This window comes from Gorilla gorilla, chromosome 16 (genome assembly GCF_029281585.2).
Source record: "Gorilla gorilla gorilla isolate KB3781 chromosome 16, NHGRI_mGorGor1-v2.1_pri, whole genome shotgun sequence".
Taxonomy (NCBI): Eukaryota; Metazoa; Chordata; class Mammalia; order Primates; family Hominidae; genus Gorilla; species Gorilla gorilla.
In genome coordinates, this window is record NC_073240.2 from 42,796,472 (window position 1) to 42,811,625 (window position 15,154).

The 15,154-nt window shown below is 53.8% G+C and overlaps 1 protein-coding gene across 1 annotated transcript in view; it reads right to left on the reverse strand.

Moving 5' to 3' along the window:
• PLA2G4E (phospholipase A2 group IVE) overlaps positions 1–15,154 on the reverse strand; it is a 38,581-nt gene continuing 23,427 nt past the window's right edge. The window contains exons 11-20 of the mRNA XM_055363472.2: positions 14,278–14,413; positions 12,534–12,670; positions 9,908–10,130; positions 7,296–7,410; positions 6,590–6,727; positions 5,224–5,331; positions 4,422–4,625; positions 3,087–3,253; positions 1,682–1,865; positions 1–1,220 (exon numbers count right to left, since the gene is read on the reverse strand). Of these exons, the coding sequence (XP_055219447.2) occupies positions 1,000–1,220; positions 1,682–1,865; positions 3,087–3,253; positions 4,422–4,625; positions 5,224–5,331; positions 6,590–6,727; positions 7,296–7,410; positions 9,908–10,130; positions 12,534–12,670; positions 14,278–14,413 (1,633 nt within the window). The 3' untranslated portion in view covers positions 1–999. The remainder of the gene's footprint in view (positions 1,221–1,681; positions 1,866–3,086; positions 3,254–4,421; positions 4,626–5,223; positions 5,332–6,589; positions 6,728–7,295; positions 7,411–9,907; positions 10,131–12,533; positions 12,671–14,277; positions 14,414–15,154) is intronic.

Here is a 15,154-nt window from a genome sequence, read left to right on the forward strand (position 1 = left end):
GCATTTGTTTGGAGCTGGATGCTTGGGCATGGCTGCCTGGTCATGATGACATGGATCACCAGCCCTGGAGCTCTGGGTAGCTGGAGAGAGCCACTGAAACCGGCTACCTATTTGGCTTTGTTGTGGCATAGACTGGCTTATTTCTAGGGCTCCATCTAGATCTTCTAGCTTCATGCTTCCTATTAATACTCCGATTCATAAAAATAAAAATCATGAAATATAATTGCCTATAAAAATAATGAGACTAGGGCTGGGTGCGTTGGCTCATGCCTGTAATCCCAGCACTTTGGGAGGCCGAGGCAGGTGGATCACCTGAGGTCAGGAGTTTGAGACCAGCCTGGCTACTAAAAATACAAAAAATTAGCTGGGCGTGGTGGCGGGTGCCTATAATCCCGGCTACTTGGGAGGCTGAGGCAGGAGAATTGCTTGAACCTGGGAGGCAGAGGTTGCAGTGAGCCGAGATCGTGCCATTGCACTCCAGCCTGGGCAACAGAGTGAGACTCCGTCTAAAAAAACACAAAAATCACAAGACTAGAATTGCCTTAAATTTTGAAGTGTTTTTCCAGGGAAACGCCGAGTGCCTCTCAGGTCCTTCTGTGCATTTCCCTAGGCCCGCCACACGAGCTGGAGGACAGAGAGGGGAGGGCTGCCAGCCCTGGGCTCTGCCTCTGAGTCGAGGTTTCTGGGGGCCCAGCCTCTTCCCCAGGCTTTTCCTCTCCACAGACGTGTGGGAGCCTGTGGCTATGAGACCACCTTCTCTGTAGGGAAGCACTTGAAGAAACTCTAGTGGGTATAAAACCCCAACAGGGCTCCTCTCTCTCTCTTTCTGACTTTCTCAACTTTTAAAAATTTTTTATTTTTCGTTAGAAAGCCCAGGCCAACCTGCTCACACCCATTGCCAGAGAGCAGAGCTGGCTGCGTAGTAACCTGGTCAGCCCTGAGGGGTCCTGCACCTCTGATGGCAGAAGCTGACACAGAACAGGGGAGGCTCCCTGGGGCCTAGGAGGGACACTGGCCCTTCAGGCGCTTCTTCTTCTCCACTGTGAGCCGCAGAGCCTGGAGGAGAGTGTCCTTATTATTCAGGATGTTATACTCTGAGAGTTTCACCAGCTTGTCAAAGGTGGCCTCTGTGTATGTCAGCTCCTTGGTGGCATAGGGAGTTTTGGGACCATAAATATCCACCTGGCCCTGCTCCAGCTCCTCAGGGCTTCGCTCTACACCTGCGGGCAGCAGGATGACTTGTTATAGACTCTGTCATGTTAGGTTGGAATGACTTGTTTCCACATCTCTCTCCGAGGCCCACCAACCTGCACTCATGGACACACACACCTGCATGAAAACCTGTACACACGCACACCCTCACACACGCACCTGTACACCTGCAAGCTCCTCAGGGCGTGGTGCAGGCTTGCCCATTGGAGGATTGCCCTAGCACCAAGCACAGTACTGGGCACATGGCTGAATGTCAGAAAATGTAGAATGACTGAAAGAATGGGGGATGACATTACCAGCCCATGGGGGTGAGGGAATGGGAGGCGCCCTTCTTTGTGGAAGCCAAGGTTGGCTCAGGCTGGAGCTGAGCCAGGCTTCCCCGTTAGTGCCCTTAGAGACTCTACAGATCTAAAGGCATTCCCGGGCCAAGGGCAGCGGGTGCTGGGAACTGAGCGCAGAGGCAGCTCACCTGGTGCCTTGTATTTTCGGAAAGTGTCATTGATGAGTGGGAAGAAAGTCACGATGGGGGCATCGGGTTCCTGGGGGTTCTCCATCAGGTAGCATTCCTTGAGATTTTCATTCTCATCTGGCAGCTCGTATTTGGGGAAGGGGATGTTCTGCACAGTGCAGTACTCACAAGTTTGTTTCAGGGGCTGGAACAGCACAGAGGGCGTGTTTGAGCATTAGGAGGAGTGGGAGTGGAGAAGAAGCACAGAGTTCTTAGCCCCAGCTTCCTGATTTCCCCAGCTAACAACTCAGCTCCCCAACTGCTTTGCCAGTGTATGGTATTTTGAGACTAAAGCCAGGTCAGGACAAAAGGCCCGAGGCAGTAGGTGGATGCACCTCCAGTTGCAAGCTGCTTCCCCAAGTAAAATGGACAAAAGCCCTTTCGATGGTGTTCACATCCAAACACAGACTTGGGTGGATGTGGTGGGTAGCCTGAAAGGGCAACTGGAACCAGGCTATACACAGCCAGAGCTGCCCAGGCGCCTGTGGGATGTGCATGGGCTTTGGAGCTGACAGTAGTACAGGGCTAGAAAAGACTCTGCAAGGGTGTCTCTAAAAGCATGATGTCGCAGGAAGAGCACTGCCTTAGAATGTCAGAACCCCCTCAGTTCTGCCCCTCATTCCTCTGCTCACTAGCTGTGTGATCTTAAGCAAGTCTCTCTGTGTCTCGGTTTCCTCATCCATAACACGAGAAATGATAGCAGTTGTGCCGTCTCCCTCCAAGAGCTGGTGTAAGGGCCAAACAAGATCACACGTAGGAAAGTGCATTGTTACCCATTTACAAACTTAGATTGTTTTCATTGTTGCCCTGTTGGTCTGTGTACACTTCACTTCGCCTGGCTTCAGGGTAGAACTGTATACACATAGAACTTTCCAAAGTAAATTAAAAAAATAAAAACTTCTGGTTCTGACAAGTGCCCTCCTCTCCTCGCCAGGCTTCCCTCCCACCTGAGAGCACTTGAGTGTAATTCATGGAGGGTCATATACCCTGGGGGAAGGGAGAGTGTGATCATTTTGAAAATAGGATATTACAAGCTCTTGAATGGAATGGGCTCTACTAAGGTTATTTTTAAAAACTCATTTTTTTGTAGCTGAAGAATTGCCAAATATGGCAAATGCTCCAAGGCAAGAGTAAAATTCGAATTTGCTAAGTCAACATGGGCACCATGGTGTGAAAGCCAGCTGGCTGCCCGTGAGTTCTGGGTGTCTGACTTCCCATCATGACTGCTGCTTGGCTTCCTCTGATGCTCTGTGGGGGCTGTCGAGAGCATGCCTCTTCCCAGTTCACAGCGAGTGAGGCCACTGACTGCGGGGCCCATCTTAGGAGAGGCTGCAGCCCGTGCTCAGGAGGGAGGCTGCACACTTGCCTTTGTCTGGGACCCAGCACAGTAGTTGAGGTGGATGATGAGGTCGGCTTTTCGCTCTGGCCTGAGGAGGGGCGGGTAGCTGGAGTTGACAAAGAACGCAGTGTCCAGCAGGCACAGGTGGTTCGCGGACTCGGTCAGCTGGTTTGGGAAACCATCCAGCACTGTGTCTGAAAGCCAAGCCTTCCCGTTACCAACACACCTGGTGCCCTGACAGCCAATGGACAGAGGCACCTGGGGGGATGGAGCGCCCTGTCTGGAGCGTCCTTCGCCTCAGCCTGACCAGGACGCCCACTGAGTTCCAGTGCCCTCCGGGTGGCTGAGGAAGAACAGCGTTATCTTGGGCTTTTAGCTAGTCTTTTATGGGATATTGATACTTGTGGGGTATAAGGGGCTTAAGACCACCCCATAAATAGTGTAAACCCTGGGCCCTGAGTCAGCTGTCCCATTGGCCCCAGATGGTGAGGATGAGGCTTAACAGGCCAGGCTGAAGCAGCCATTTGCAGGCCACGGCCAATTAAAATATTAAGAAGGTGAAAGTCAATGCCTTAGGGCCTCAGCAGCAGAGGAGGCGGCACTGAGCTGATGCTGCAGGACCACAGTTTAAGGCCTGGCTCTGCTGCTTACCACTTGGGGGTTCCTGAGCTGGGCCATCCCTGCCCAGTTCCAAGCGGGCACCACTCACATTTTTTTTTTTTTTTTTGAGACAGGGTCTTGCTCTATTGCCCAGGCTGGAGTGCAGTGGCGTGATCATGGCTCATTGCAGCCTTGACCTCGTGGGCTCAAATGATCCTTCCATCTCAGCCCCCAAGTAGCTGGGACTACAGGTGCTCATCACCATGCCCAGCTAATTAAAAACAATTTTTTTTAAGAGATGGGGTCTCACCATATTGCCCAGGCTGGTCTCAAACTCCTGGACTCAAGAGATTCTCCAGCCTCGGCCTCCCAAAGTGCTGGTGTTACAGGTATGAGCCACTGTGCCTGGCACCACTCACATTAAAGGGCATCCCCAGAACACAACTGCAGAAAGTAAGACCCCCTGTTTCCCCATCTGTAACATGGGGCCAACTTCTACCTGCTAGGACTGTTGTACAGATTCTGTATAGAATTGCTGTACAGATGCAGTGAGTTAAGTGCCCACACCACTCCCTGCTGCCAGACCCATGCAGTGTTCAAGACGACACCACCAAATGTGGAAAACACCACGGGGAGAGAGGTGCCTGGCCCAGTGAACATAGCCAGAGAAGTTTTCTTATTCTTTCTCCATGGCGGCCTTGACATCCACATCTTCCTCCTCCATATGGAGGCAGGCCTCAAGGAGTAGCCAGGTAGGGTTACCTTTCCACCTAGAGAACTGGCCATTCTGGAGGTAGTTGGTGTGCAGCTGCAGCCCAGACAGGAAGTTGTGAAACTCAGACACGAAGGAACGATGGGTAAGGATTTCTCGGAAAGAATTGGACAGCCATGACCCTGGGATCACTACCGTGGTCTCCAGGATGTTAGCATCACATTTGGGGATTTCAGGCAGGATTGGCTCGTCTTCTGCAGGGGAGGGAGGGATGAAGGGCAGGTCATGAGAGGTGGAGTCCCCAGATTGCCTACGCGAAGCCCCACATGGTTGCCTGGCACCCAGGGGTGAGCACTGTAAAAGCAGCTCATATCTTCCTTGCTGGGCTCTCAAGGTCCTGGCACTGGGGTTAGGAGGATTCAGGTGAGAGACATGGAGTAAGCAGAGAGGTAGTAGAGAGGGAGGGGGGAGCAAGACAGCTAAGAAGCATCCTGGAGAGGACAGGGAGTTTCAAAGAGTGACCTGTGACTGCTATAGACCCTACTCTCCTCACTTCTCCTGGGTGCTGGGAGCCTTGCCTCTGGGCCTTGGCGCTGGTGTCACTCACCTACAGTCACCCTCCCCTCCAGGCAGGGAAGACACTGTAGCCCCAGCTGCCCTCCCACATCTTAGGCCATAGGTGACGATGCGGAAACATGTGGCAGGGGGCCTCATCCTCGGTTTGTGGTCTACACCCCGCCCCCCATCACCCAGCCATGAGGAAAAGCCGGGGGCCGCCCCCCGTCACCCAGCCATGAGGGAAAGCCGGGGTCACCCATCACCCAGCCATGAGGGAAAGCCGGGGTCACCCACCGATGTCCTGCACTTTCTTCCTTGTCCACCTGTGGAAAAACTCCTCCGAGGTGTGTGACAGATTCCAGGCATCCAGCAGATTCAGGGAGAAGATGCTGCTCCACAGGCCTGGGAGCCAGGGCCAGCGTGAGCAGCTCCACCCCGCAGCCCCAGGCCCCACACTGACACTTGATTCCCCACTCCCCCCACCCCCCGACCCCACGCAAGCCAGGCTGCTCCGCAGGCGGGACAGACTTCAGACTTCCATGTCCTTCTCCCCTTCCCAGTGCAGCTCAACACAGTGACTGAGGGGCTCAGCTCTCAGCTCTTCTCTTCCCTCCCCTCAGTGCCGGGAGACGTAAAGGTGTATAAGGCACAGCCCCGGCAGGGATTTAATGCTGGCAAGCGCAGGCTTTGAGTTTAAGTCCAGCTGCTGTCAGTGAATACATCTAAAGCATTTAGGGCAGCACCTGGCACATGGTGAGCACTCAATAAATGCAAATGCTATTTGTTATTCTGATTTTTAAATGTAGGCATTAGACATTGACCCATTTGGAATCTCTATAAGGTAGGTTTTACTCTTAAGCCTAATTAACTAAGGAGAAGATGGAGGCTTTGACAGGTGAGGCAATTTGGCCAACTTTACACAGCTAGTGAGTGAGAAGCCAGAGTTCAGAGTTCAAGCCCACGTGTTTTGCCCACAGTTTTCTAAACCACATGCTCATCAGCATAGGTGTTCAGGGGAAGGAGAGGCCACCGTGGGCTGGGGGCTTCTGGGGGAAGAAGTGATGGGACTGAGGTGGATCTTGCAGGATGGGTTGGTTTGGGATAGACAGAAGCGGAGGGCACAGACAACTAATTTAAATAAGGGCGTGTTGGGGCTGTGGATGTGGGTCTGTTTCTGAAGAAGCCCTTTGATGGGCACAGCTAAGACTCTGAAGGGAAGAACTCGAGTGGGTCCTGCATTCGGTGGGCCCAGCTCATGAAGAACCGAGGCGCTTAGGGTGGGAGGCTGGGCTAGGCTTCCCTGGTGACCCTGCCCCTTACCCTGTGGTCTCCCTGGACCCTCGGGTCCCAGGTCTGGGTTGGCCCCTGGAAGCAGGCACACTGCTGGCTGAAGCTACACGGGAGTGGGTGGGAGTTACAGAAGCTTCCGTCTGAGTCTGCTGTTCCCAGTGTGGTGCTGAGCAGCCTGCAGGGAGACTGCTGGAGACCAGGAAATTGGGAGAGCCCCCAGACCAACTCTGGTCCCCAGTGACTTGGGACCTCTCCTAGGATGAGGCAATGCTGGCAAGTGCCCCGAGTGTCACATAATCAGGGGCCAACCCAGGGTGGCCCAACACTGGGCAGTAGCCCCCTGTCATTCCGCCAGTTGCAAGGCAGTCACCTAGCATGTAGCAGATTCGAGACTCCGGGATCCTCTTCACCAGCCGCCCCATGAAGAACTCGGAGCCGAAGAGCTCGGAGGGGATGAAGGCCCCATACTTCTGCAGGCCCACCTCGTAGGGGGAGAACTCGAACCACTCTGCACGTGAAGCAGCAGGACGGGGGTCAGTCTCAGGCCAGGGAGCCGTCCACACAGCCGGGCCCCCCTCCTGCCTGCAGCCACTGGCTCAGGCCTTGGAAAGCCTGGGACAGGGAGGCCGCAGTTCCCCCAAAGGACACATGGGGGCACCCTTGGCCAGCTTCTGCTGGTGTAGCAAGGGTCAGCTTTGCCATGCTTTGCAAGGAGGATGGCTCATTTGCACCTCAGAGCCTGTTGAATGGGACAAAAACTGACCCTGAAGCAGGGCAGCTCTCTCGAGTCTCTCTCTCTCTGGGCAGCGTAGAAATATCTTCCTTTCACAACCTTTGTCTTCCCCAGTGTCATTAAACACATGCCCAGGGAAGCTGCAGACAGTGCCTGCCGGCCTCACCCATGCAGCAGGGCAGATTGGGATAGCAAAGGTGGTTTCTCCAGCTGTGTGCACAGTCTGGACGTAGAGGTTGACAAAGATGGGTGGGATTGGGGGACCTGGAGGTGCTGGGTGCTTTTGCCCACCAAGAAGGCCCCCCCTCCACCCCACTTGTAAATCACCAGCCACTGGTGTTACCTCTGAAGTCCTGGTTGCTTACATCATCCTTGACATTGATGGTGAGGTAGATGGGCAGGGGGTTCTGGCCGCAGCTTAAAGCAGCACGCTGATCTGACAGTTTGCATTCATTTCTCTGTGGGGAAACAAAATGGTTAAAGAGAAGCAGCAGCCCAGGGAGTGGGGGAGGCAGCGCAGAATGAGAAGACAGTCTGGACCCCCGCAGCCACTTCCTGGCTCCTGAGCTCACCGGGCTGCTGTATCGGCCCCAGCTGACACCAGCCAAATCACTCTGAAAGGGCACCAATGGCATAGGCACCACCCCCTCGGGCTGCCCACCACCAGACAGGGGCTGGGACTGGATCTGCAGTTTAGGACAGTCTCTCAGAGTCCCAGGGTCTTGGTCTTAGGGGTCAGCAGATAAAGAGGAAGGGGTGGGAGAGGCTAGCACTGCCCCTCTTCTGCCCCATCGTCTTCCCTCTGCTAGAACTGGAGCAGCTCCATGTTTAGCATCTCCATTTTTTTAAAAAAATCAGCTTGGCATGTTGAGCTCCCTCAATTGAGGGGTAAAAAGTTGGGGGAAAAGAAGTTTCCCTTCCTCCGCTCCCCTGCCCTCCCCTCCCTCCCTCCCCTCCCCTTCCCTTCTTTTTTTTTTTTTTTTAACAAAAGACTTAGGACTTGAACACTAGATGGTGGCTGAGGTCACTCTAATCCCCAGAGTGGGGAGCCTTTCAGATCAGCCCGGGCCAGAGTCCACCTCCCAAAGTGAATCAGCCACTGCAAACGAGGCAGAATCAAGGTCTTAGAGGCCCAGGCTCTGACCCCAGGCCAAGCAGCTGACTCCTGGGTTACCAACCCTGGTCACCCAAGTGTGCAAAGGCTACAGAACCCGTGTGGAATGGCAAACACATGTATATGCCCAATGACATGTGGGTCTCCTTTGAAAGAAAACAGGGTCATAACTGGGCCCAGAGATCTGGGCATCACAGAGCCCACTGTCCTGGAAGTAAAGCTGCAGGCTCAGGGAAGAGCCGGTCCACATTCATTGTCAAGGGGGCCCAAGGGAAAGGGGCTCCTGTCCCGGCCAGAGCGCAAGAGCAGAGGCCTCTCAACAACAGCCCTGCCCTTGCTTTCCTGGGAACCCAGCTCCTTCCCACCAAACCCCCAGAATGCTGAGATTCCTGATGTCGGAAGACTCGGTGCTTCCTCCTCATCATATGCGGCACTCATGATTGTTACAATATTGTTGAAAATGTTAACTAGCACTTATTGATGTAATTCCCACTTAAGGAATAGTAAAGAGCAGTGCCTGAATTTCAAACCCATCCTGCCCGAATCCCAAAGCCGACGCCCTTGGCCTCTGCCTGCTCTCCTTCATAGGGAGGACAGGTTAGGTGGTGGGTTGTCACAGGGGCAGGGTGGGTGGGATCCATCAAAAGTGGCGAGGGCCTCGGGTTGGAAGCCATGTCCGATTCCTTTCTGAATCCCCATCTGCCAGCACAGTTCCTGGCATGCAGGAGGTACTCAAGTAATTTAATTGAAGGAATGAGGGAAGATTGAAGATGAGGGTCCGGTCATTCTCAGGTGCTCAAACTGTCTGGCTTTCTGGAAGATGGAACCTACTATTATAAAAAATAATTGCTGCAATGACTTTATGGCAAGTTCTGATTTGAATTCAGAACTCCCCAGACACCTTTGGAGTGGAGCAGGGAACCGTGGGCCTGGACAGAGGTGGGAAGCTCTCCTTTGGGGCCAAGCAACAGCAAAAGTTGTTCATCTCGGCTTGTGCAACCTAAAGGGCACAGATGTCAGCTGAGCCCACCCTGATGTCCAGGATCGCAACACCCCTTGGAGATCCCTGTGCTGTGCCATGTGTCCAGGAAAAGGACCACCCTGTGCTGGGTCGCAGCTCTCACAGCAGCAGCCACCCAACACAGGCTGGTCCTCTTCTTGGGCACGTATTAGTCAGATCACTGGATCTCAGAATAGGAAGGAACCTCATTGGGCCCATTGGTGGCCATGAGAACGGGCCCTGCAGACCTCCAACTGTAGAGAGTCTTATTGACTAAGGACCCCAGCTGCTGTGCTCTGAAATCCACAGCTGAGTCTGTGCTGAGGCTGCACTTCCTGTGACTGAGTGGGGCAGGGATACTGAGGCTGGCCCGTTCTGGGAGACGCGGGACTCCTGTGACAGCCAGCTTTGGCTGGAGGACCCTCCAAGGGCCTTGCAGACCACACGGTGGTCTGGGATGCTGCCGCCTGACCTTTCTTCCTCTCCCCACCCCTAGGGTCAGACTCGCTTCACGGCGTCACTGCTCTCCAGTCTTCCCCGGCTTCCTCCCCATTTTTCCCTCACAGGTGTCTTGGCATGGCTCTCAGAGGACGTGCTGCCCTAGGCAGGTTTGCCTCCAACACGAGGGTCTCAGCCATCCTCTAAAGGGTACACAGGAGACAATCCCACCACCTTCCTCCGTCATAGAGTCCGACACCTTATAGGTATTCCAGCCCAAGGATACTCCCGCAGGTCTAACCTAACCCCCTGTGCACAATGGAAGTCCTGACTCCCCTGAGGAAGAAAGAGAGCCAGGCATCAGCCAGGGCAGGGTGGGGCCCAGGAGAAGCCGAGCACCTACCTCGTCCCCCAGGCAGGTCTCTATCAGCAGGCCCCAGAAGTCTGTAAAGGTGACCCTGTAGCCTTCCTGGCTGCGCTGCCGGAGCTCCTCCTGGAATTTGCGGAGCTGGTCTGGGAACAGGGAGGGTAGCTTGTCCTTTACCACGTGTCTCCGAGCCTCAAAGATAGCAGGCTCCAAGTTTTTGGAGGACCAGTCAGGGTCACGGTACAAGGTAGCCATGGTCCTGGAGAGAGACAGGCACAGCTGATAGGGCTGACCCGGCCCCTGTCTGATGAGTCCTGGACCCGGGCAGGAGGGAAGGTGGGCAGGCCATTGAGAACCCTAACCTGCCAGGAGGGGAACCTGGAGAGTAGGGGTGAGGCAGAGGCCTGGCAGACACTGAGGAGCAGGGGAGGTGAACATTATTACTCATAATCACAAGTGCTACCAGTTCTCAAATGCCCACTGTGTGCCAGGCATAACAATGGTTAAGATGAAGATTCTGGATCCAGATCTTTCTGGATCAAGCCAGGCTCTGTCGCTCACTAGCTGTGTGATCTTGGGCAAGCTACTTAATCACTGTTCCCTTCAGTTTTCCTGTCTGTGGAATGGGGAGAATTACAATAATTGTACCTGCTTCACAGAGTTCTGGTGAAGATTACATGAGTTAAGGTGATGTGGGGTAGCTAGAACAGTGCATGGCACAGAACAAATGCTGGAGACCACATTTAAACCCAGGCTCGACTGATTACAGGTCCTGGCTGTTTCTACTCTGCCATGTTAATTCCTATAATTCTGATGTTGACTGAGGATTTATTTCCCTTTCTCTTCTTAACTTACATGTTGGTTGTCGGGGGGAGCAAAACAAAGAGGTGATCCCACTAGCCCTGGGTCTGGCCTCAGTCTGCCTCTTCTTGGCCTGGATCCAGCTTTTCTATGTCAGGACAGGAAAGGGCCCTTTTCATTCTGCGCCTGAGAATGACCTCCCTGGAAGTGCAGCTAGTCTGCGGCTGCACATTTAAGGAAACAGGGGCCTCCTCCCTCACAGGACTTGTTTTTGGGAAGGTGGGAGGTGGTCAGGAGACTTTTCAACAAAAAGCACCCTGCTCTCCATAAGCTCCACCCATTCATTTTATACTTTAAAAAAGCTTCCAGAAGCCATTGCAAATGAGTTTTTAAAAGAATACGACTTGTCCTTTCCCCAGGCCAGGGGACCCCACCCATCCCACGCTGGCTGGGCCTGAGTTCCTCCTACTATCTGTCTATCGCATAGTAGTCCGGGAGGACGCAGGTGCCCCTCAACCTGCTGGAAGCAAGTTACCTTCTTAACCTACTACCGGGGGCAGCCATTTAGCATGGAGGTTAAGGATGTGGGCCCGGGACTAGGTTCAAATTCCACTCCACTGCTCATTAACTGAGTGTCCCTGGCAAATTACTATGTTTCTCCAGCTGAAAAATAATGACAATGCCTCCCTCATAGTTTTTTGTGAGGAAGAAACAAGATGAGCCATAGGAAGCAGTGACTCCAGTGCTTAGCAAGAGGCAAATGTCTCCTTCTGTCTCACCTGGGCTGGCGCCTCTGCTCCCCGGAGGGGTGTGTGGCACGGGAGCCCTTGGCTTTCCAAGGCCCATTCACATCCATTTGCTCACATGGGGGCTACCCAGAGCTCCTCCAGTATACAAGGCACAGCAAGGGACCTCAGGGCTCACAGGCCCACCAGTCACAGACAGGACACGGCCCTGCTTGATAGGCCACCCTGAACCAGGGCCACAGGAGGATTTTGATGGGCCCCACAAAAAATGTTTATATGTTTTTTATTTTTGTTTTTTTTTTAAAGACAAGACCTCCCTATGTGGCCCAGCCTGGTCTTGAGCTCCTGGCCTCAAGCAAGCCTTCTGCCTCTGCCTCCCAAAGTGCTGGGATTACAGATGTGAGCCACCATACCTGGCCACATAAAAAATATTAAAATTTATATTTCATGCTGGCCACATAAAAAATATTAAAATTTATATTTCATGACCGTTGTATAAAGACAAATGTATTCATATTATTTATTAAAACATTTTCTTCAACCTATAAGTTTGTTAATGAAATCATCCTGATTTTAAAAGAAATTAACCTATTTTTGTGGGCCCCTAAAAGTACAGTGGGCCGCAGGCACTGTGCCTTCTGTGGGTAACCTGACCTCAACCTGGCCTCCCTGTGGGGGAACCCAGTGCTCAGCCCCTGGCCCTGCTCACCAGCAGAGGGTGAGCAGGAGGGAGCTCAGCTGCAGGGCCCTGCCCGTTGCATGTCCCCAGCAGTATGGGGTCATGTTCCTGGGTCCATACCACAGCCCCAGGGAAACAGTAACACCAGGAAAGGCCAGGGCATACAGTGTCTCTGGCATACTTAGTAGCGGGAGAGCCTCTTACACCCACCGCATGAGGTCAGAGCTACTGTTATCCGCACTGTGCAGATACACAAGCCGAGCCTCCAAGGAGTCAAGCTGCATGCCCAAGGCCACACCACTGCTTGTGGGGCACTTCCCAGGCTTCAGGAGTCACTTTGTCTTTGGGTGGCAGGGAGGAGCTTCACCTGAGACCCCAGGCCAGCCTGTTCATGGCTTGCCCTGGGCTCCACAGACAGTGGCTCATGTCTCCTTACCAGGTGGCCCCTGATAGACCAGTGATGTAGCTGGCACAGTCCAGGAGGTTCAGCTTCTGCAGCCCCAGCAGGTGGCCATACATGGAGGTCATGGATCTTGTTCCACCCCCAGTGGCCATGATGGCTATCAGCGGCACCTGGGGTTACACAGAGGCAGGCGGTTGGGGAAGGCTCCAGAAGCAAAGCTTGGGAGAAGACTTAGAATGATGGCAACTTTGAAAGAACAATGGAGGAGGCAGAGCTGGCTACCGAGGGCAGGGAGTGCGGCGTTGAGCCACCTGACACCTGCCTTTCCACAGAGCAGTGGGTCTAGAAATAGACCTCAGCTCCACACCCAGAAGTTGGTGTCAGTGAAGGACTCTGAAGCCTAACACAGGCTTGGTAAATCACAGAAAGCTGTGGCTAGCAGAGTTCTTAGCACTGTTAGTCCAGCCCTCAGTTAACAGGTGATAAAACTGGAGTCCGAGGGTGGTGGGCAGCTTGTTCAAGAACCCTACTAATGTGCGATCCCTCAGTGGGACAAACCAACATCTTCTGTAGCTGGATCTGAGGTAAGGCACCAGGCCTGGCACATGGTGCCTGCTCAGCAGGTACTGTACTGGCAAGGCCAAGAGTCAATGGACTGGTGATGAGGGAAGGAGCAGGGTTGCCAGCTCTGGGTCAACAGAGGTTTAAGAGGCCCCTGGAATGTTTCCCTAAAGATAGGGCCAGGCACAATGGCTCACACTTGTAATCCCAGCACTTTGGGGGGCCGAGGTGGGCAGATTGCTTAAGCCCAGGAGTTCAAGACCAGCCTGGGCAACATGTAGAAACCCCATCTCTACAAAAAAATACAAAAATTAGCCAGGCATTGTGGCTCGTTCCTGGAGTCCCAGCTACTTGGGAGGCTGAGGTAAGAGGATTGCTTGAGCCTGGGAGGTGGAGGCTGCAGTGAGCTGTGATGGTGCCACTGCACTCCAGCCTGGGTGACAGAGCAAGACCCTGTCTCAAGAAAAAAAAGGAGGGAGGAAGGGGCTCTTTGTCAAGACTCACTCTGTCTGTTTTCCTTTGAGTGGGGGCTGTAAGAACCTTCCATTGGCTAAAGCGCTATTACAAGTCCTCCTTGGGCACCTGCCAGGTCTCTGTCCTCACCTAGGGTCAGCCTCAGAAAGCAGGCTCTTGGAGGGCTTGCCTGCTGCCCAGGCGAGTGTGGGCCTTGGGCCACACAAGGGAGGCAACAGAGGGCTGTGACAGAGGCCCACCGTCTGCTCCCGTGGGAAGAAGGGGCGGCCTGGCCCTAGGAGTGCAAGTTGCTTCTCTTCAGCTTCCTAGCGCTGTTATTTCTGGGAGTGTGTTTACCTGTGCAGATTTGAGAGGAGAGACAATTGAGGAAAGAAGGACCTAAGGCCTTTTGGGTGGAGGTGTGGGGTGCAGGAGGTGGTACAGCTTAAAATGTTTTCCTGGCTGGGGTGAGGAGGGCATTTTATCCCTGAGTAAGGCCCCTTTAGCCACTGCAGGAGCTCTTAGTGCTTGGGAGGAGCCGCTGGGGCTCTGTCCTTTCTCTCTCCATTTTGCTCTCCCCTTCTCTTGTGAATATAAAACAGAATCACTTCCAGCACAGCTCTCACCAGGGCGCCTGTACCTCAGCAGGTAAAAGCATCCATGGAGGTGGCGCCTGGTGCAGGGCAGGGCCTGGGCTGGCTGGGAGGGCGAGGTGCTGGAAGGACCAGCTGGGCCCAGGCTGGCCACATCCCTGATTACCCACCTCATCCTCCTGCAGGTCTTCCTCCAGCTGCAGCACCTGCTTCAGGGCCTTGGCCACCACGACCTTCCGCTTCTGCAGAAACTCCAGCTCTGCTGGGCACAGGCTGAAGCCCAGCCGCACGTCCAGTGTCTCAGGGCTGGAGGGAGAGAGGACCCTGTATTGGGCCTGCAGCCTCTACCTCCCCGGAATAGACACAGCTTTAGGGTCCACTGGGCCTAGGCTCAAAGCCTACTTCTGCCAGGGACCACTTCTGTGACCCTGGGTCTCCACTTTCCCATCTGTAAAGTGGGGCGAATCATGCTGAACTCTCAGCACTGTCTTCAGCACTTAAAGAGATAACAAATGCAAAGCCCCCAAAGCCTTAGCTGGCACAATGCGAGCTGGTACTCAACAAAAGATAACTGTTGGCACTGTGTTAGGGACGCTTTGAGTCCTCTGTCTCCTCGGCCAGATCTGGAAAGTCCAGAAAGTCTTCCCCCAGGTGGCTTCTCTAGCCCAGGGCCAGGCATGGGTGACAAAAGGCGCTGAGATCATTTTGCCAAATCCCTCTGAACAGGGCCCCACGGTATGGACTCTTCTGTGCTAGGTAAACAAACTCCCTGTTCCTATGGAGCTCACGTTCTTCAATGAGCTCTTCCTGCTCCTAGAATAACAATTATCCTGTGTGTGTGTGCAATTGACAAAAACCATCCCATTCCTGATCTCATTGTGTCACCTCATAGTCTGCAGGCAGGTGGGGCAGGCACCTCTGTGACATGCCCAATGTTTGTCCTCTTTTTTTTTTTTTTTAATCACATCCCTGCCCCAAACAAGTCCAGGCTCCTGGCCTGGCATCCAAGACCCTGCCTGATCTTTCCAAGCTCACCTCAAACTACCC